At 37.6% G+C, this 24,062-nt stretch overlaps 2 protein-coding genes across 3 annotated transcripts in view; one reads left to right on the top strand and one right to left on the bottom strand.

Annotated features, from left to right (window-relative positions):
• LOC145284737 (protein furry-like) overlaps positions 1 to 24,062 on the top strand; it is an 881,988-nt gene that overhangs the window by 15,393 nt on the left and 842,533 nt on the right. The window lies entirely within an intron of this gene.
• LOC145284613 (uncharacterized) overlaps positions 22,995 to 24,062 on the bottom strand; it is a 1,251-nt gene continuing 183 nt past the window's right edge. The window contains exon 1 of the mRNA XM_080133522.1: positions 22,995 to 24,062. This exon is cut by the window's right edge and continues 183 nt beyond it. Coding sequence (XP_079989648.1) covers positions 22,995 to 24,062 — 1,068 coding nt within the window.

Consider the following 24,062-nt stretch of genomic DNA (forward strand, 5'->3'; position numbering starts at 1 on the left):
TGAAGGTAAAAAAAAAGTGGTAGTAGATTGGAACACATAATGCAAAGGAGGAAAAAAAGGTGAAGTTAAAAAAAAAGTGGTAGTGGATTTGAATGCATAATGCAAAGGAGGAAAGAAGGTGAAGTTAAAAAAAAAAAGTGGTAGTGGATTGGAATGCATAATGCAAAGGAGGAAAAAAAGGTGAAGTTAAAAAAAAAGTGGTAGTAGATTGGAACACATAATGCAAAGGAGGAAAAGAAGGTGAAGTTAAAAAAAAAAGTGGTAGTAGATTGGAACACATAATGCAAAGGAGGAAAAAAAGGTGAAGTTAAAAAAAAAGTGGTAGTAGATTGGAACACATAATGCAAAGGAGGAAAAGAAGGTGAAGTTAACAAAAAAAGTGGTAGCGGATTGGAACACATAATGCAAAGGAGGAAAAGAAGGTGAAGTTAAAAAAAAAAAGTGGTAGTAGATTGGAATGCATAATGCAAAGGAGGAAAAGAAGGTGAAGTTAAAAAAAAAAGTGGTAGTAGATTGGAATGCATAATGCAAAGGAGGAAAAGAAGGTGAAGTAAAAAAAAAGTGGTAGTAGATTGGAACTCATAATGCAAAGGAGGAAAAGAAGGTGAAGTTAAAATAAAAGTGGTAGTAGATTGGAATGCATAATGCAAAGGAGGAAAAAAAAATGAAGTTAAAAAAAAAAGTGGTAGTAGATTGGAATGCATAATGCAAAGGAGGAAAAGAAGGTGAAGTTAAAAAAAAAAGTGGTAGTAGATTGGAACACATAATGCAAAGGAGGAAAAGAAGGTGAAGTTAAAAAAAAAAAGTGGTAGTAGATTGGAATGCATAATGCAAAGGAGGAAAAAAAGGTGAAGTTAAAAAAAAAAGTGGTCGTAGATTGGAACACATAATGCAAAGGAGGAAAAGAAGGTGAAGTTAAAAAAAAAAGTGGTAGTAGATTGGAACACATAATGCAAAGGAGGAAAAAAAGGTGAAGTTAAAAAAAAAAGTGGTAGTGGATTGGAATGCATAATGCAAAGGAGGAAAAGAAGGTGAAGTTAAACAAAAAAGTGGTAGTAGATTGGAATGCATAATGCAAAGGAGGAAAAAAAGGTGAAGTTAAAAAAAGTGGTAGTGGATTAGTATGCATAATGCAAAGGAGGAAAAGAAGGTGAAGTTAAAAAAAAAAGTGGTAGTAGATTGGAACACATAATGCAAAGGAGGAAAAGAAGGTGAAGTTAAACAAAAAAGTGGTAGTAGATTGGAATGCATAATGCAAAGGAGGAAAAAAAGGTGAAGTTAAAAAAAGTGGTAGTGGATTAGTATGCATAATGCAAAGGAGGAAAAGAAGGTGAAGTTAAACAAAAAAGTGGTAGTAGATTGGAACACATAATGCAAAGGAGGAAAAAAAGGTGAAGTTAAAAAAAGTGGTAGTGGATTAGTATGCATAATGCAAAGGAGGAAAAGAAGGTGAAGTTAAAAAAAAAAGTGGTAGTAGATTGGAACACATAATGCAAAGGAGGAAAAAAAGGTGAAGTTAAAAAAAAAGTGGTAGTAGATTGGAACACATAATGCAAAGGAGGAAAAAAAGGTGAAGTTAAAAAAAAAAGTGGTAGTAGATTGGAACACATAATGCAAAGGAGGAAAAAAAGGTGGAGTTAAAAAAAAGTGGTAGTGGATTGGAATGCATAATGCAAAGGAGGAAAAGAAGGTGAAGTTAAAAAAAAGTGGTAGTAGATTGGAACACATAATGCAAAGGAGGAAAAAAAGGTGAAGTTAAAAAAAAAGTGGTAGTGGATTGGAATGCATAATGCAAAGGAGGAAAAGAAGGTGAAGGTAAAAAAAAAGTGGTAGTGGATTTGAACACATAATGCAAAGGAGGAAAAAAAGGTGAAGTTAAAAAAAAAGTGGTAGTGGATTGGAATGCATAATGTAAAGGAGGAAAAAAAGGTGAAGTTAAAAAAAAAGTGGTAGTGGATTGGAATGCATAATGCAAAGGAGGAAAAGAAGGTGAAGTTAAAAAAAAAAGTGGTAGTGGATTGGAATGCATAATGCAAAGGAGGAAAAGAAGGTGAAGTTAAAAAAAAAGTGGTAGTAGATTGGAACACATAATGCAAAGGAGGAAAAAAAGGTGAAGTTAAAAAAAAAGTGGTAGTGGATTGGAATGCATAATGTAAAGGAGGAAAAAAAGGTGAAGTTAAAAAAAAAGTGGTAGTGGATTGGAATGCATAATGCAAAGGAGGAAAAGAAGGTGAAGTTAAAAAAAAAAGTGGTAGTGGATTGGAATTCATAATGTAAAGGAGGAAAAGAAGGTGAAGTTAAAAAAAAAAGTGGTAGTAGATTGGAACACATAATGCAAAGGAGGAAAAAAAGGTGAAGTTAAAAAAAAAGTGGTAGTAGATTGGAACACATAATGCAAAGGAGGAAAAAAAGGTGAAGTTAAAAAAAAAAGTGGTAGTAGATTGGAACACATAATGCAAAGGAGGAAAAAAAGGTGGAGTTAAAAAAAAGTGGTAGTGGATTGGAATGCATAATGCAAAGGAGGAAAAGAAGGTGAAGTTAAAAAAAAGTGGTAGTAGATTGGAACACATAATGCAAAGGAGGAAAAAAAGGTGAAGTTAAAAAAAAAGTGGTAGTGGATTGGAATGCATAATGCAAAGGAGGAAAAGAAGGTGAAGGTAAAAAAAAAGTGGTAGTGGATTTGAACACATAATGCAAAGGAGGAAAAAAAGGTGAAGTTAAAAAAAAAGTGGTAGTGGATTGGAATGCATAATGTAAAGGAGGAAAAAAAGGTGAAGTTAAAAAAAAAGTGGTAGTGGATTGGAATGCATAATGCAAAGGAGGAAAAGAAGGTGAAGTTAAAAAAAAAAGTGGTAGTGGATTGGAATGCATAATGCAAAGGAGGAAAAGAAGGTGAAGTTAAAAAAAAAGTGGTAGTAGATTGGAACACATAATGCAAAGGAGGAAAAAAAGGTGAAGTTAAAAAAAAAGTGGTAGTGGATTGGAATGCATAATGTAAAGGAGGAAAAAAAGGTGAAGTTAAAAAAAAAGTGGTAGTGGATTGGAATGCATAATGCAAAGGAGGAAAAGAAGGTGAAGTTAAAAAAAAAAGTGGTAGTGGATTGGAATTCATAATGTAAAGGAGGAAAAGAAGGTGAAGTTAAAAAAAAAGTGGTAGTAGATTGGAACACATAATGCAAAGGAGGAAAAGAAGGTGAAGTTAAAAAAAAAAGTGGTAGTAGATTGGAATGCATAATGCAAAGGAGGAAAAAAAGGTGAAGTTAAAAAAAAAAGTGGTAGTAGATTGGAATGCATAATGCAAAGGAGGAAAAGAAGGTGAAGTTAAAAAAAAAAGTGGTAGTAGATTGGAACACATAATGCAAAGGAGGAAAAGAAGGTGAAGTTAAAAAAAAAGTGGTAGTGGATTGGAATGCATAATGCAAAGGAGGAAAAAAAGGTGAAGTTAAAAAAAAAGTGGTAGTGGATTGGAATGCATAATGCAAAGGAGGAAAAGAAGGTGAAGTTAAAAAAAAAGTGGTTGTGGATTGGAATGCATAATGCAAAGGAGGAAAAAAAGGTGAAGTTAAAAAAAAGTGGTAGTAGATTGGAATGCATAATGCAAAGGAGGAAAAAAAGGTGAAGTTAAAAAAAAGTGGTAGTGGATTGGAATGCATAATGCAAAGGAGGAAAAAAAGGTGAAGTTAAAAAAAAGTGGTAGTAGATTGGAATGCATAATGCAAAGGAGGAAAAGAAGGTGAAGTTAAAAAAAAAGTGGTAGTGGATTGGAATGCATAATGCAAAGGAGGAAAAAAAGGTGAAGTTAAAAAAAAAGTGGTAGTGGATTGGAATGCATAATGCAAAGGAGGAAAAGAAAGTGAAGTTAAAAAAAAAGTGGTAGTGGATTGGAATGCATAATGCAAAGGAGGAAAAGAAGGTGAAGTTAAAAAAAAAAGTGGTAGTGGATTGGAATGCATAATGCAAAGGAGGAAAAAAAGGTGAAGTTAAAAAAAATGTGGTAGTAGATTGGAACACATAATGCAAAGGAGGAAAAAAAGGTGAAGTTAAAAAAAAAGTGGAAGTGGATTGGAATGCATAATGCAAAGGAGGAAAAAAAGGTGAAGTTAAAAAAAAAGTGGTAGTGGATTGGAATGCATAATGCAAAGGAGGAAAAGAAAGTGAAGTTAAAAAAAAAGTGGTAGTGGATTGGAATGCATAATGCAAAGGAGGAAAAGAAGGTGAAGTTAAAAAAAAAGTGGTAGTGGATTGGAATGCATAATGCAAAGGAGGAAAAGAAAGTGAAGTTAAAAAAAAAGTGGTAGTGGATTGGAATGCATAATGCAAAGGAGGAAAAGAAGGTGAAGTTAAAAAAAAAGTGGTAGTTGATTGGAATGCATAATGCAAAGGAGGAAAAAAAGGTGAAGTTAAAAAAAAAGTGGTAGTGGATTGGAATGCATAATGCAAAGGAGGAAAAGAAGGTGAAGTTAAAAAAAAAGTGGTAGTGGATTGGAATGCATAATGCAAAGGAGGAAAAGAAGGTGAAGTTAAAAAAAAAGTGGTAGTGGATTGGAATGCATAATGCAAAGGAGGAAAAGAAGGTGAAGTTAAAAAAAAAGTGGTAGTGGATTGGAATGCATAATGCAAAGGAGGAAAAAAAGGTGAAGTAAAAAAAAAAGTGGTAGTGGATTGGAATGCATAATGCAAAGGAGGAAAAGAAGGTGAAGTTAAAAAAAAAGTGGTAGTTGATTGGAATGCATAATGCAAAGGAGGAAAAGAAGGTGAAGTTAAAAAAAAAGTGGTAGTGGATTGGAATGCATAATGCAAAGGAGGAAAAGAAGGTGAAATTAAAAAAAAAAGTGGTAGTACATTGGAACACATAATGCAAAGGAGGAAAAGAAGGTGAAGAAAAAAAAAAGTGGTAGTAGATTGGAACACATAATGAAAGGAGGAAAAGAAGGTGAAGTTCAAAAAAAAGTGGTAGTACATTGGAACACATAATGCTAAGGAGGAAAAGAAGGTGAAGTAAAAAAAAAAAGTGGTAGTGGATTGGAATGCATAATGCAAAGGAGGAAAAGAAGGTGAAGTCAAAAAAAAAGTGGTAATAGATTGGAACACATAATGCAAAGGAGGAAAAGAAGGTGAAGTTAAAAAAAAAGTGGTAGTAGATTGGAACACATAATTCAAAGGAGGAAAAGAAGGTGAAGTTAAAAAAAAAGTGGTAGTAGATTGGAACACATAATTCAAAGGAGGAAAAGAAGGTGAAGTTAAAAAAAAGTGGTAGTAGATTGGAATGCATAATGCAAAGGAGTAAAAGAAGGTGAAGTTAAAAAAAAAGTGGTAGGAGATTGGAACTCATAATGCAAAGGAGGAAAAGAAGGTGAAGTTAAAAAAAAAGTGGTAGTAGATTAGAACACATAATGCAAAGGAGGAAAAGAAGGTGAAGTTAAAAAAAAAGTGGTAGTAGATTGGACCACATAATGCAAAGGAGGAAAAGAAGGTGAAGTTAAAAAAAAAGTGGTAGTAGATTGGAACACATAATGCAAAGGAGGAAAAGAAGGTGAAGTTAAAAAAAAAAGTGGTAGTAGATTGGAACACATAATGCAAAGGAGGAAAAGAAGGTGAAGCAAAAAAAAAAAGTGGTAGTGGATTGGAACACATAATGCAAAGGAGGAAAAGAAGGTGAAGTTAAAAAAAAAAGTGGTAGTGGATTGGAACGCAATGCAAAGGAGGAAAAGAAGGTGAAGTTAAAAAAAAGTGGTAGTAGATTGGAATGCATAATGCAAAGGAGGAAAAGAAGGTGAAGTTAAAAAAAAAGTGGTAGTAGATTGTTCGTCCCTTTATAAACAGACATTTACTAAAATTAAGTAATGGCGTCACTAAGATACATATTTTCTCACAGCATCAAGTTCATTTAATGCTTACGTCATTACGGTCGTGTGTGTGCGTGCGTGCGTGTCTGTACATTAATACAATACCAATCACTCTATTACTTGGTTTTTAACTGTCGGCCTGCTGTTCCCTATCATTCTGTATGTACAGAGGTTACTCTTCACCTCCCTTCTCTCTCTCTCTTTCTCTTTCTCACTGGACATATTTCCCTTCACTAATGGTTTTTGTGTGCGTGTTTTGGTTGAAACATAAATAAACAATACAAAATGCAACTTTTCTTTTTTATTTTCCGTTTATTGTATTTCTATTTTTTTTCACTTATTTTGTTTTGAAATTTGTCTGTGTCTGCTTCATCCGGTGACCGCCAGTAAAGCCCGAACCATAATTGATGAAAAATCTTGATGAACCGGATCAACTTCTGTAAGAGTACCAGAAAATTTTAGGTGAGGTGTTCATTGTCGAGTTCAGCCAATAAAAAGGGTGGTTCTTCATTATTGTAGCGAAATCCGACAGACGAAAAGTGATTTTTAATTAAAAACACAATCATAACTACTTACCAGTTTTGTCATGTCAACAATTAGTAAGGTTATCTACTTAATTTTCATATCACGATGAAAAAATGATGTCGCCTATGGTTGATTTGTCATGTGACGTGATGTAAATGCAAGGGAAATAGCTAAAATTTCTTTGAAAACTATTCTCATTATTAATTAATTTCTATCTTATCGTTTTTCGTACATTTTGGATATTTTCATTACTGGTACATGGCAATTCATTACTGCAACATGGCAATTAATTAGATGCGACATGGCAATTCATTACTGGCAATTCATTACTACATCATGGCTATTCATTACTGCGACATGGCAATTCATTACTGCGACATGGCAATTCATTACTGCGACATGGCAATTCATTACTGCGACATGGCAATTCATTACTGCGCCATGGCAATTCATTCGATACGACACGGCAATTCATTACTGCAACATGTCAATTCATTACTGCGACATAGAAATTTATTAGATATGACATGGCAATTCATTACTGCGACATGGCAATTCATTAGATACGACATGGCAATTCATTACTGCGACATGGCAATTCATTAGATACGACATGGCAATTCATTACTGCGACATGGCAATTCATTAGATACGACATGGCAATTCATTACTGCGACATGGCAATTCATTAGATACTACATGGCAATTCATTACTGCGACATGGCAATTCAGTAGATACGACATGGCAATACATTAGATATGACATATCAATTCATTACTTCGACATGGGAATTCGTTAGATGCAATATGGCAATTCATTACTGCGACATGGCAATTCATTACTGCGACATGGAAATTTATTACTGCGACATGGAAATTTATTACTGTGACATGACAATTCATTAGATACGACATGGCAATTCATTACTGCGACATGGCAATTCAGTAGATACGACATGGAAATTCATCACTTCGACATGGCAATGCATTAGATACGACATATCAATTCATTACTGCGACATGGCAATTCATTAGATACAACATTGCGATTCATTACTGCGACATTGCGATTCATTACTGCGACATTGCGATTCATTACTGCGACATGGCAATTCATTAGATACGACATGGCAATTCCTTACTGCGACATGGCAATTCATTAGATATGCAATGGAAATTCATTACTGCAACATGACAATTCCTTACTGCAACATGGCAATTCATTACGGCCACGTTGTAATTCATTACTGTGACATGGCAATTCATTACGGCCACGTTGTAATTCATTACTGTGACATGGCAATTCATTACTTCCACATGGTAATTCATTAGATACAACATGGCAATCAATTACTGCGATATGGCAATTCATTACTGCGACATGGCAATTCATTACTGCGACATGGCAATTCATTACAGCGACATGGCAATTCATTACTGCGACATTGCAATTCATTACTGCGACATTGCAATTCATTACTGCGACATTGCAATTCATTACTATGACTTTGCAATTCATTACTGTTACATGGCAATTCATTAGATATGCCATGGCAATGCATTACTGCGACATGGGAATTCATTTTTGAAACATGGTAATTCATTACTGCGACATGGCAATTAATTAGATACGACCTGGCAATTTATTACTGCGACCTGGCAATTTATTACTGCGACCTGGCAATTTATTACTACGACCTGGCAATTCATTACTGCAACATGGCAATTCATTACTGCGACATGGCAATTCATTACTGTGACATGGCAATTCATTAGATACGGCATGGCAATTTATTACTGCGACATGGCAATTAGATACGACACGGCAATTCATTAGATACGACATGGCAATTCATTAGATACAATATTGCAATTACTGTGACATGGCAATTCATTACAGCGACATGGCAATTCATTAGATACGGCAGGGCAATTCATTACAGCGACATGGTAATTCATTACTACGACATGGCAGTTCATTACTACAACGTAGCAATTAATTAGATACAACGTTGCAATTCATTAGATATGACGTTGCAATTCATTAGATACGACGTTGCAATTCATTAGATACGACATGTCAATTCATTACTGCGACATGGCAATTCATTACTGCGACATGGCAATTTGTTACCGCGACATGGCAATTCATTAGATACGACATGACGATTTATTACTGCGACATCGCAAGTCATTAGATACGACATGGTAATTCGTTACTGCGACATGGCAATTCATTAATGTGACATTGTAATTTATTACTGCGACATGGAAATTCATTACTGCGACAGTGCAATTCATTATTGTGACATAGCAATTCATTAGATAGGACATGTCTATTCATTACTGCGACATAACACTTCATTAGATACGACATGGCAAGTCATTACTGCAACATGGCTATCCATTAGATACGACATGGCAATACATTAGATACGGCATGACAATTAATTACTGCGACATGGAAATTCAGTATATAAGACATGGAAATTCATTACTTCAACATGGCCATTCATTAGATAAAACATGGCAATTCATTACTGCGACATGATAATTTATTACTGCTACATGGCAATTCATTACTGAAACATGGCGATTCATTACTGCGACATTGCAATTCATTACTGCGACATGTCAATTCCTTACTGCAACATGGCAATTCATTACTGCGACATGTTAATTCATTAACGCGATATGGCAATTCATTATTACGACATAGCAATTCATTTCTGCCACCTAGCAATTCATTACTGCGACATGGCAATTCATTACTGCGACATGGCAATTCATTACTGCGACATGGCAATTCATTACTGCGACATAGCAATTCATTACTGTGACATGGCAATTCATTACTGTGACATGGCAATTCATTACTGTGACATGGCAATTCATTACTGCGACATGGTAATTTATTAGATACAACATGGCAATCCATTACTGCGACATGGCAATTAATTTATGCTACATTGCAATTCATAACTGTGACTTTGCAATTCATTACTGCGACATTGCAATTCATTACTGTTACATGGCAATTCATTAGATACGACATGGCAGTTCATTACTGTGACATGGCAATTCATTAGATACGACATGGCAATTCATTAGATACAACATGGCAATTCATTAGCAATGGCATGGAAATTCATTACTGCAACATGGCAATTCATTACTGCGACATGGCAATTTATTAGATATACCATGGCAATTCATTACTGCGACATGGCAATTCATTACTGCGACATGGCAATTCATTACTGCGACATGGCAATTCATTACATATGACATGGCAATTCATTACTATGACATGGCAATTCATTACTATGACATGGCAATTCATTACTATGACATGGCAATTCATTACTGTGACATGGCAATTCATTAGTTACAACGATATCAGTTACTGCTATATGGCAATTAATTTATGTGACATAGCAATTCATTACTGTGACATGGCTCTTCAGTAGTGTGACATAGCAATTTATTAGATACGACATGGTAATTCATTACTGCAACATGGCAATTCATTAGATACAACATATAAATTCATTACTGCAATATTGCAATTCATTAGACACAACATGGCAATTCATTACTGCAACATGGCAATTCATTACTGCAACATGGCAATTCATTTATGCGTCATTGCAATTCATTAGATACGACATTGCAATTTATCACTGTGACATGGCATTTGATTACTGTTACATGGCAATTCATTACTTCGACATGGCAATTCATTACTGCGACGTGGCAAAATATTACTAGAACGTGGCAATTAATTAGTTGCAATTCATTAGATACGACATGTCAATTCATTAATGTGATATTGCAATTAATTACTGCGACATGGCAATTTGTTACTACGACATGGCAATTTGTTACTGCGACATGGCAATTTGTTACTGCGACATGGCAATTTGTTACTGCGACATGGCAATTTGTTGCTGCGACATGGCAATTTGTTGCTGCGAAATGGCAATTTGTTGCTGCGAAATGGCAATTCGTTACTGCGACATGGCAATTCATTACTGCGACATCAAATCTCCACACTAATTGCAATAACCCTTATCCCTGAGTGGCTTTCGTGACTTGATAAGTGGTGATCACTGTGTAAAAAAAACAAAAAACGTGGGAATTCATTACTGCGACAAGGCAATTCATTAGTTACCACATGGCAATTCATTAGATACAAGATGGCAATTAATTAGATACGACACGGCATTTTATTACTGCCACATGGCAATTCATTACGGCGACATGGCAATTCATTATTGCGACATAGCAATTCATTAGATACGACATGGCTATTCATTACTGCGATATAGCAATTCATTAGATACGACATAGCAAGTTATTACTGCGACATGGCAATTCCTTACTGCAACATGGCAATTCATTACTGCAACATCTCAATTCATTACTTCAACATGGCAATTCATTAGTGCGACATAGCAATTCATTTTTTATCACCTAGAAATTCATTACTGCGATATGGCAATTCATTACGTCGACATTGCCATTATTATGGCAATTAATTTATGCTACATTGCAATTCATTACTGCAACATTGCAATTAATTACTGTGACATGGCAATTCATTACTATAACTTTGCAATTTATTACTGGGACATTGCAATTCATTACTGTGACGTGGAAATTCATTAGATACGACGAGGGAATTCATTACTGTGAAATGGCAATTCATGAGATACGCTATGGCAATTCATTACTGCGACATAGCAAGTCATTAATGTGACATGGCAATTCATTACTGCAACATGGCAATTCCTTATATTGATATGGTAATTCATTACTGCGACATGGCAATTTATTAGATACGACATGGCAACTCATTACTAGGACATGGCAATTAATTAGATACGACATGGCAATTCATTAGATACAACATTGCAATTCATTACTGTGACATACCAATTCAGTAGATACGGCATGTCAATTCATTTCTGCGACATGGCAATTCCTTACTACGACATGGCAATTCATTAGATACAAGATGGCAATTAATTACTGCGACATGGCAATTGATTAGATACGACATGTCAATTAATTCCTGCGGCATGGCAATTATTTACTGCTACATTGCAATTCATTACTGCGACATGGCAATTTATTACTGCGACATGGCACTTCATTAGTGCGACATGGCAATTCATTAGATACAACATGGCAATTCATTACTGCGACAGGACAATTGATTAGATACGACATTTCAATTAATTACTGCGACATGGCAATGTATTACTGTTACATGGCAATTATTTACTGCTACATTGCAATTCATTACTGTGACATGGCAATTCATAAGATACGCTATGGCAATTCATTACTGCGACATAGCAAGTCATTAATGTTACATGCCAATTCATTACTGCAACATGGCAATTCCTTATATCGATATGGTAATTCATTACTGCGACATGGCAATTAATTAGATACGACATAGCAATTCATTAGATACAACATTGCAATTCATTACTGTGACATGGCAATTGATTAGATATGACATGTCAATTAATTACTGCGACATGGCAATGTATTACTGTGATATGGCAATTATTTACTGCTACATTGCAATTCATTACTGCGACATGGCAATTCATTACTGCGACATGGCACTTCATTAGTGCAACATGACAATTCATTAGATACAACATGGCAATTCATTACTGCGACAGGACAATTCATTACTGCGACAAGGCAATTCATTACTGCGACAAGGCAATTCATTACTGCGACATTGCAATTCATTACTGTGACATTGCAATTCATTACTGCGACATTGCGATTCATTAGATACAACATGGCAATTCATGACTGCGACACGGCAATTCATTACTGTAGCATGGCAATTCCATACTGCAACATGGCGATTCATTACTGCTACATGTCGATTCATTACTGCTACATGTCAATTCATTACTGCGACAGGTCAATTCATTACTTCAACATGGCAATTCATTACTGCGACATAGCAATTCATTTCTGCCACCTTGCAATTCATTACTGCAACATGGCAATTCATTACTATGACATGGCAATTCATTACTGTGACATGGCAATTCATTAGTTACAACATTGCAATCAGTTACTGCGATATGGCAATTAATTTATGCGACATTGCAATTCATTACTGTGACATGGCAATTCATTACTATGACTTTGCAATTCATTACTGCGACATTGCAATTCATTACTGCAACATGGTAATTTATTACTGCGACATGGCAATTCAATACTGCAACATGGCAATTCATTACTGTGACATGGTAATTCATTACTGCAACATTGCAATTCATTAGATACAACATGGCAATTTATTACTGCGACATGGCAACTAATTACTGCGACATGGCAATTAATTTATGCAACATTGCAATTCATTACTGTGACATTGCAATTCATTACCATGACTTTGCAATTCATTACTGTGACATTGCAATTCATTAGATACGACATGGCAGTTCATTAATGTAACATGGAAATTCATTAGATACAACGTGGGAATTCATTACTGTTACATAGCAATTCATAAGATATGCCATGGCAATTCATTACTGCGACGTGGCAAGTCATTAATGCGACATGGCAATTCATTACTGCAACATGGCAATTCCTTATGGCGACATGGTAATTCATTACTGCAACATGGCAATTCATTACTTCGAATTAGTAATTAATTACTGCAACATTGCAATTCATTAGATACGGCATGGCAATTCATTACTGCGACATTGCAATTCATTACTGCGACATGGCAGTTCATTACTGCGACATGGCCATTCATTAGATATGACATGGTAATTCATTAGATACAACATGGCAATTCATTACTGCGACATGGCAATTCATTACTGCCACATGACAATTCATTAGATACAACATGTCAATTCATTCTGCGACATGGCAAATCATTACTGTGACATGGCAATTCATGAGATACAGCATGTCAATTCATTAGATACGACATGGCAATTCAATACTGCGACATGGCAATTCATTACTGCGACATGGCAATTCATTACTTTGACAGGGCAATTCATTACTGTGACATGGCACTTCATTAGTGTGACATGGCACTTCAGTAGTGTGACATAGCAATTCATTAGATACGACGTGGCAATTCATTACTGCGACATGGCAATTCATTACTGCGCCATAGAAATTCATTAGATACAACATGGCAATTTATTACTGCAACATGGCAATTCATTTATGCTTCATGGTAATTCATTAGATACGACATTGCAATTCATCACTGTGACTGCAATTCATTACTGTGACATGGCATTTCATTACTGTGACATGACATTTCATTACTGTGACATGACATTTCATTACTGTGACATGGCATTTCATTACTGTGACATAGCAATTCATTACTACGACGTTGCAGGTCATTAGATACGACGTTGCCATTCATTAATGCGACATTGCAATTTATTACTGCAACATGGCAATTCATTACTGCAATTTATTAGATACGACATGACAATTTATCACTGCGACGTCGCAATTCATTAGATACGACATCGCTATTCGTTACTGCGACATGGCAATTAATTTCTGTGACATGGCAATTCATTACTACGACATTGCGATTAATTAGATACGACATGGTAATTCATTAGATACGACATGGCAATTGATTACTGCGACATGGTAATTCATTACGGCAACATGGCAATTAATTAGATACGACATGGTAATTGATTACTGCGACTTTGCAATTCATTAGATATTACATGGCAATTCATTTTTTTTTTTTTACATGGAGTTCGCCACTTATCAAGGCCCAATGGCCACTTAGGGATAAGTGTTATTGTGTGTACAGTAATCAAAGGGATAGTGTAGCAATAGTATTGGAGAATTGGTAAGGTGTCATTAGTTAGGGGGGGGGGAGGTTCATCAGGAATTTGTTTGTGTTGGACTTGAAGACATCCAGGTTGAAGTCGGGAGGGAAACAGGCAAGCGAAACAGAGTTCCACAGGCGTGCAGTTCTAAGAAAGAAGCTTTGTTCATGGTATCTACGTTTTGATTTCTGCACAGATAGGGAGTGGGGAAAATTATTACCGGTGGTTTCAGCTAGTCGGGTGTTTTTTGAGAAAGATTGGCGAGGATGGACCAAAGAATGGAGCTCAGACGAGCACCTGCCATGGAAATAACGATAGAACAATGACAGGTTCGCTACGTCTCTTCTGTGGGAAAGAGGTTGCAGGGTAGAGAAAAGGGCATCCCCCACCAAGCCACGGAGTCTATTTTGTACTCCGTCAAGGCAGGATAGGCTGTTTTTTGCAGCCCCCGCCCAGATGTGGCAGCAGTACTCCATCTTTGGACGTACTTGGCTTTTATATAGATAGAGAATTGCATCAGCAGTGAGATATCTTCTGGAGCGGTAGAAGGATCCCACCATTTTCCCAGCGACCTTGGCCACAGACTTAATGTATGTGTTCCATTTAAGATCAGGTGTAAAGGTCAAACCCAGGAGCTTATCAAATCCTGGGGCCTCCCTTAGACGAGAGCCATCCATTTCAATTGATGCCAGATGGGGATCAGAGCGTTTATGATGTAGAGATAGGAGCTTGGTCTTAGATGCATTAAAGGTAACCAGCCACCTCTTTCCGCACTGTACCACATGCTCAAGATCAGAGGAGAGAGAATCAGAGAGAACTTTGTCATTTACAGCCTTTGATGTGTTGCCATAGATGGTCGTGTCATCAGCATAGATGTCAACGAAAGATTTTAGTATGTGTTTTGGGAGATCATTGATGTAGATCAGGAAGAGAGTTGGGCCCAGTATGGACCCCTGAGGGACTCCAGCATTAATACTGTGGGCCTCTGATTTCTGCCCATCAACCACTACTCTTATGAGCCTATCAGATAGAAATGATTTACTGATAGAGAAAACATTTCCAGTTATACCGTAGCTGGAAATCTTGTGTAGTAGGCCTTTATGCCAAACCTTATCGAATGCCTTTGATATGTCGAGAGCAATTGCCCTAGAAAGGAAGCCTTTCTCGAGTGATTCACTAATCCTATGTGATATAACCGTTAGCACATCTGCTGTTGATCTAGCAGAGCGGAAACCATATTGCTTGTCACTAAGTAGGTTATTTCTGCTGAGGTGGTTGACTACTTCTCTATTTATTGTGGATTCCAACAACTTACTCATGACACACAGAAGACTTATTGGTCTGTACTGAGAGGGAGATGACTTATCACCTGAATTCTTAAATACAGGGAATACTGATGAGGTTTTCCAGGGTGTTGGAAAGCACTTCTTAAGGCAACGCTTAAACAGTTTGGAAAGTATGGGGGCAAGTTCTGGTTGTAATTTTTGTAACACTATAATGGGAATACCGTCGGGAGTAGTTGCTTTACTGGAGTCAAGGTTCTTGATTAGCTTAGCAACCTCACGCACAGATATTTGTATGTTGCATAGCGTGTTGTCTGTTATAGGTGGGAATATGGGGAGTTAATGGCCTTCGTCACACAGGGTAGAATTTGCCGCAAAGTTTTTGGCAAATAGTTTGGCCTTGTCGGATGCTGTCGAGATGAGCTCTAGTACATTGATAATGGTTGGGATAGAGCGCACGTTTCTGTTCAGGATCCTATTTGCTATTTGCTAACTGGTGGGAACCAAGCCGCTGCTCAGCTACTTTGGACTTCAAGGATTGCGCATATAGTTCTCTTGCATTTTTTATTACTCTTTTACAATGGCTGCTGGCGGTTCTGAAAGCAGCTTTAGTTTCAGTGCATCTATTACGTTGGTAGCTATGGAAAAAGTGATTTCTGTGTGCGATGGCAGCAGCACATTCGGGGGAGAACCATGGCTGGCTGTTAGGTTTTTGTTGGAATTTTTTGGATGGTATGAATTGGTCTATGCCTACAATTAACCATTCGGTCAGATCTGATACTATAGAGGACATATCCTTTTTAAACATGGAATGGAGAGGGAGATCAGATATGAATGTACGGAAGCTATCCCAGTCCGCCATAGAGTATCGGTATACAGTACGGTGGAGAGGTACATCGGTAGATTTATTATATTTCATTTTTATCTTAACTGATACAATGCAGTGGTCGGAGGATCCCAGAGGAGATAGAATGGAACATGAGCATAGCTCAAGGGAAGGTCTAGGAGGCTTGCGAACTGACCGGTACTATCGGGCACACGGGTGGGCTCGCGGACAATCTGAGTGAGGTCATAGGCAATGGCAAAATCATGACAGAACCTCCCCTCCTCATCAGTATTATTTGAGTGGGTCAGCCATTCCACATTATGGACATTGAAGTCACCGCAAATGTGAATGTTAGCCGAGGGATGAGCAGACAGGATGTGGTCAATTTTTTCTGATATACTCTTAAAGACAGTAACTCCACTGTTGTGGGGGCGATAGAGGGCAAATATAAATGCGGCGGTGTAAGCAAGTGCAACCCGGAAGTACATATAAGGTAGATTAGGGTTTTCTCTGGAGATATATATCTTTAATGTAGGCATATATTCCATGCCCGTGGCGATCTTGGGGGTCAGATTTAGATGTTAGGTCCTTTAATTATGAACTCATCTAGGGAGGTGGTCTGCCCTATTCCAGTTTCGCTTAGAAAGAATATGTCAGGTTTCATCTCCTGTAATTGGGTTTCAACCTCTGGAAGGTTAGAACGTAGACCCCTGATGTTGGAGAAGGAGATATGGGTCTACGTAGGAGGATGGGGTTCTAGGTTTATTCATGTTTTCTGTTTTGAGATATTTCATGTTCAGGATTTTGGGGTTTGTGGAACAGGTCAGTATACTTGGTTAGAGCAGAACAGAGAGGGAAAGTAAGAGAGGAAAGACAGGAAAATTTTTTTTTTTTCTTTTGTAGCACATGATAAGGTAAAGCCGTAACAATTACCCACTAGTATGGCATCGAGAGGCCCCACCAGAGACTACTGCATGGTCCAGAATCCATTCACCAAATGGCAATACAGCAGCCCCAGTACTTTGCACCTGCTGATAGGACAGCCTCCTTAGTGGATATTCCAATGTTCGGGTCCCTGACTATCAGGTGGTTAACGTCAGCCCAGATGAAAACGTTTACTTCCAGCACCCTTATTAGTGACATGGCCGCAAGGATAGGCATAGAGACAGAAAATTTCCGACATCTCAGACTACTGTTCACAAAGTACTACCAACCTGGGAAGCAGCTTTTTCTTCACCCTTTGTCAGAAACATCACTCATTAGAAATGAGGTCTGAGGGACAAAAAAGGGAAGCGAGAGTTACTGGAGCCACCGATAACACATCCACTGCATTATCTACTCTTCAAAAAAAAAATTTAAAAAAAAACGGTAAGAGGGACTTATTTATATCTACTTAGTAAAGTCCTTTGCCCATTCCCAGTTTAGAATAGAATTTGACGATAGTTTCCCCTCCCATATTAATCCGTGGAAGTTTTTTTTTTTTTTTTTTTTTGCTTTTGGTACCTCGCGATAGAACCTTCGAGATTAAACTTATAATTACGTTTCAATAATGCAACTTCTGAGGTCAGCTTATGTTTTTAGATTGGGGCACCTTATTTAAAGGCTAGTTTAGGGTAATGCCAGACGTATTTAACAAAATAAAAAGGTTAAAACACGAGTAATAAGACATGATAAGGAGTTTCAATTTTTAGTAAGACTGCAATAAGAGAACAAAGATAAATAAATAAAATATATATAATACACAAAAATTGGCAAAATTAAGACAGGATACATTTCAACAGTTATGGATAAAGTTTTTAACTTAGCTATGAAGGCACCAACTCATTAAATACGACATTGCAATTCATCACTGTGACATGGCCTTGGATTACTATTACATGGCAATTCATTAATGCGATATTGCAATTCATTAATGCAACATGGCAATTCATTACTGCAAAATGGCAATTCATTACTGCAACATGGCAATTCATTACTGCAACATGGCAATTCATTAGATACGACATGACGATTTATTACTGCGACATTACAATTCATTAGATACGACATGGCAATTCATTAGATACGACATGGCAATTCGTTACTGCGACATGGCAATTCGTTACGGCAACATGGCAATTAATTAGATACGACATGGCAATTAATTAGATACGACATGGCAATTAATTAGATACGACATGGCAATTAATTAGATACGACATGGCAATTCATTAGATACGACATGGCAATTTATTACTGCGACATCGCAATTCATTAGATACGACATGGCAATTCGTTACTGCGACATGGCAATTCATTACTGCGACATGGCAATTCATTACTGCGACATGGAAATTCCTTAGATACAACATGGCAATTCGTTAGATATGACAATGCTATTAATTAGATCCAACATGGCAATTTATTACTGCAACATGGCAATTCATTATGGTGACATGGCAATTCATTATTGCGACATAGCAATTCATTAGATACAATTAGCAATTCATTACTGCTACATAGCAATTCATTAGATACAACATGGCAATTCATTACTGCGACATGGCAATTCATTACTGCGACATGGCAATTCATTACTGCGACATGGCAATTCATTACGGCGACATGGCAATTCATTACTGCGACAAGGCAATACATTAGATACAACATTGCAATTCTTTACTGCAACATGGCAATTCATTTATGCGTCATGGCAATTCATTAGATACGACATTGCAATTCATCACTGTGACTTTGAAATTCATTACTGCGACATGGCAATTCATTACTATGACGTGGCAATTCATTATATACGACGTTGCAATTCATTAGATACGATGTTGATACGACATGTCAATTCATTGATGCGATATTGCAATTCATTACTGAGACATGGCAATTCATTAATACCACGTGACAATTCATTAGATACGACATTGTAATTATTAGATACGACATATCAATTCATTAATACAACATGGCAATTCATTACTGCAACATGGCAATTCATTACTGCAACATGGCAATTCATTACTGCGACATGGCAATTCAATTCATTACTGCGATATGGCAATTTATTAGATACGAAATGACAATTTATTACTGCAACATGGCAATTCATTAGATACGACATTGCAATTTTTTACTGCGACATGGCCATTCATTACTGCGACATGGCAATTCATGAGATACGACATGTGAATTAATTACTGCGACATGGCAATTCATTAGATACGACATGTGACTTAATTACTGCGACATGGCAATTCATTACTGCGACATAGCAATTCATTACTGCGACATCACAATTCTTTACTGTGACATCCCAATTCTTTACTGCGACATGGCAATTCATTATTGCGACATAGCAATTCATTACTGCAACATGGCAATTCATTAATGCGAGATGGCAATTCATTAGATACGACATGGCAATTCATTAGATACGACATGGCAATTCATTAGATACGACATGGCAATTCATTAATGCGACATCGCAATTCATTAGATACGACATGGCAATTCATTACTGCAACATGGCAATTCATTTATGCGTCATTCTCTTTCTAACTCGCTTTTGGGTCCCTTTTGTTGCCAGTAATCCAATATCCCTAAAATATCCTCCAATGTATCGGAGTCTTTGTTTCATTTTTATTTCAATCACTCAATTCTATTTCCCCAAATAACTTTACGATAGAATTAATTGGACTTTCTTCGTCTTCTTTATCTTCTTCATAGCTATTTTTAATTTTCCCTCCTTTTGAGATAACATTGATAGGTCGTTTTATGCTGCTTCTCAGAAGTCTAGGTCCCATCACGTCGCCTATTACTTCTGGGAGCTGTGTCGACGGAATCTTATTGCTTTCTGATTCTTCAGCCCTATTCTCCTTACCAGCTTCTCTATCTCTCCGTACCGATAATGGAATATCATCTTCAGATCCCCAACCTTCCGAATCTGGAGGCGTAGTTGTTATCTCTGTTAGCAAGTCTGTGTCCTCTACCTCAAATTCTACCTCTAACTCCTGTCCAACTGCTATCTCATCATCAGCCCACCTATCCGTATCTTCCCGATCTCTGTCCGGATCTATCAGGGTGGCTTTCCTTACAGGTCTGTCTGTCTGTATATTAGGCATTTTCCACTCCCTAATATTGGCTTCACAGATATCTGACGCGTGAACCCTCTTCGTTTTATTCGTCTGTTGATCCCATATTTTATATGTTACCGGTCCCGTTTGTTTTACTATCCTATAGTACGGTTTCCATCTAGGATCTAATTTTCCTTTTCTAACCTGTGCTCTGTAGTATACCGGGTCGCCAACTCCATATGTTTTCTTAACCCTTCCATCGTTAACTCTTTTGTTACGCTTTTTCTGTGCTGAGCTAATCCTTCGAGGCACTTCACCAAACAGAGAATGCTGCTGCTCAATCATTTTTTTATGATTTTCTTCCCCAGTATAGCTTTTTTTTGGTAGTAGAAGATTATCTAATGGTAACACTACATCTCTACTGTGCACCAGGTAATATGGAGAGAATTTAGTCATATCGTTATGTGAAAATCTGGCCACTGCTAAGGCCTGATTCAAGAACAAGTCCCAATTCTCGACTTCGTCCTCTGATAACTTTGACAGCGTATCTCCCAAAAACCTATGGAATCTCTCTACTTTAGCATTGCTTTGGGGGTGGTATGGAGAGGTAAATAATATGTTTCACTCCTAAATATCCCGTCACCTCCCTTATAGTGACATTTATAAATTCTCTGCCATTGTCTGTCACTAACATACGTGGGACACCATACCTAGGGAAAATTTCATTCATAAGTATCTCCGCCATGGTCTGTGCATCCTTCCTTTGCACAGGGAATGCCTCTACCCAGCTAGTTTACCAATCGACCATGCTGACTATATACTTATTTCCCTTGTTACTACTATTATATGGCCTTGAGACATCCATGCTCCACTTCTCAAATTGATATGATGGAATATCCGTCTCCATTAGGGGTGTCTTAGTGCCTTTAACAGCCCGCTTCTGGCAAGTGACACATTCCGTCACATAGGAGTGGATATGTTTATACATACCAGGCCAATAGTATTTCTTCGCTAAAATCGAGTAAGTCTTATCAATACCTACATGACCTAACCCGTCATGTGCTACCTGCACTACACTGGCCCTCACGTGACCATCCGGGACATACAAGCGTAACATTGGGTTCTTTTCTTCCCCATTTACATAGTACACCCGATCATCTTCCAACAGGTATTTTCTCGATTTTGAAAGCGGTAATTTCCCTTCTACTAGCGATTTCTTAAGTTCGCTATACTCTTTGTCCCTGCTCGCTTCTAACTTAAGTAGTTTCAGGTCTATCAATTTCCACGCAATCTTATCGGAATCGTCTTCTTGAGAGTCATTTTCTTCTGGCTCTATTTCATCTTCCATCTCCGAGGGCCTATTCTGCAATTGCTGAGAGTTGAGTACGCAAATTTTATAGTTATTATCATTAACTAGATTCTGATCACTAGCGTCAGCTTCTTCCCCTACCGCTTCGGGAATTCTAGATAATAAATCTGCACGTGTGTTCTCTTTTCCGGACAGGTACTCTATCTTACAGTCGTAGCCACTCAGTTGCATAGCCCACAGTTGCACCTTTCGATTCTTCCATTCAGCATCGAACAAGTACTGTAATGGACGATGATCAGTTTTTATCACAAACGTCGCACACGCTAAATAAAAATACAGCTTTTGCAAAGTGTACGCGATGGCATAGGCCTCTTTTTCAATCACGGGCCACTTCTGTTGGGTCTTCGTTAACTTGTGAGAGAGAAAGTAGATAGGCATTTCATCCTTTATTCCCGGGATTTCAGCTTCTGCCTCTTCACATGGCTGAGTCAAGCATGCTCCCACACACGTATCACTAGCATCCGTATATAAGACCATAGGCTTGTTAAAATCGGGATAAATCAATAAAGGAATGGATTTCAGTTCTGCTTTCAACATATCGAATGCTTTCTGACATGCCTTGGTCCAATTGAACCTAGCATATTTTTTCGTTAGATTAATTAGTGGTATAGCTATTCTAGAGAACCCTGCTATGAACCTTCTGTAATAACCTACAGTTCCTATAAATGCTCTGACTTGTCTAACTGTTTGAGGTTCTGGCATTGCCCTTATAATCTTTACTTTATCAGTATCTGGCCTTACTCCAGATTGGTCTATGATAAATCCTAAATATTTAGTCTCTTTTCTCATAAATTGACACTTTTCTATTTTTAGTTTCAAGCCATGATATTTCACACGATCTAACACAGCCTGTAAATGCTTAAAGTGCTCTTCCGGGGTTTTTGAAAATATTAAGATGTCATCCAAATATGCCATGGCAAAATGTTCAAATCCTCTCAACACTATTGCCATTAATGACTGAAAAACACCAGGGGCTCCTGCTAGCCCAAACGGCATGACACGGAACTGGAACAACCCCATGTGACAACAAAGCCGTTTTTACTGCCACTTGCCAGTAACCTGATCTTAAGTCTAAGGAGGAAAAACATGTAGCTTTCCCTAGCATCGCAAAAATATCGTCTATCAAGGGCAGAGGATAAGCAGTAGATTTTGTTATCTTATTAAGTTCTCTAAAATCTACGAAAAATCTATTTCCCCCATCCTTTTACTCTACTACTACTACTACTGGGAAACCCCAAGGTGATTGAGATGGCTCAATAATACCAGCCTCTCCCATCTCCTTCACTGTTTTCTCAACCAACTCTCTCTTCCAAATAGGCGTTCTGTACGGCCTCATCTTTCTTGGTTGGTGGTCTCCCGTGTCAATCGACATTTTTACTGTACATGTATTACCTAATTCTTTATCTGACTTAGCTAACACTCGCTTATTAGCTTTAAATAGTCTTCCTAATCTCTCTCGGTATTGGTCTGGACAGTCTAATTCTACCTTGTCACTAATTGCTTCACTCTCTACAGGCATTTCTTCGCACCTCACCCTAGTTTTTAATGTTAACACTGAAGCTCTGCCCAACTTAGTTCCTGACTTAATGTTAACCGTCTTCAGACTCGTATTTGCTACAACTACCGGAAAATTCTGCGCCTGACCTTCCTGCACTAATGCTAGTAACACTGTCACGTCCTCGTCCTCTTCTATGTGGGGAAGGGGTAACACCTGATAAACGGCTTCGTTATCCCTTATAGCCCCTTCTATCTCACCCCAGCTCATCACCGCTGTTCTAGGTGGAATCTTTAAATCTTCACGAGACACGAGGTCCACTCGAGTGAGCATTGTGCTACCTAAAACAATCTCTTCCTCCCCAAGGACTAACTTTGGAGGGTTGAATTTTAATACGGCTTTCCTCTGTCTAAGCCAGTCTCCTCCCAGTATCACGTCGTGGGTCATTTTTGGTGCTACATACAGTGTGTGGGATGTCTCGGTCTCTCCCACCTTTATCTTTACTTCCAGCATCCAATCTAATCTGAATTTACCCCTATCTGCTTGAAACGCGTTCACCTTAGTCGACATAAATCGGTCGGCGGGGAGTCTTAGTCTTTGCAACTCTAAAGAACTAATGACTGAAACTTCCGATCCGGTGTCTATCAGCGCTCTGAACGTTTCGCCCTCTATCTCAATGTTGCAGGTGAGTTCGTCATCTTCGGACCATATTTGACATAACTTAATCTCATCTCTATCCTTGTCCGAAGAATTCTTAACTTTACTTTTCCTCTTTCT

The sequence above is a fragment of the Euprymna scolopes genome, chromosome 9 (genome assembly GCF_053919585.1).
Source record: "Euprymna scolopes isolate OS-2025 chromosome 9, ASM5391958v1, whole genome shotgun sequence".
In the NCBI taxonomy this organism is placed as follows: Eukaryota; Metazoa; Mollusca; class Cephalopoda; order Sepiida; family Sepiolidae; genus Euprymna; species Euprymna scolopes.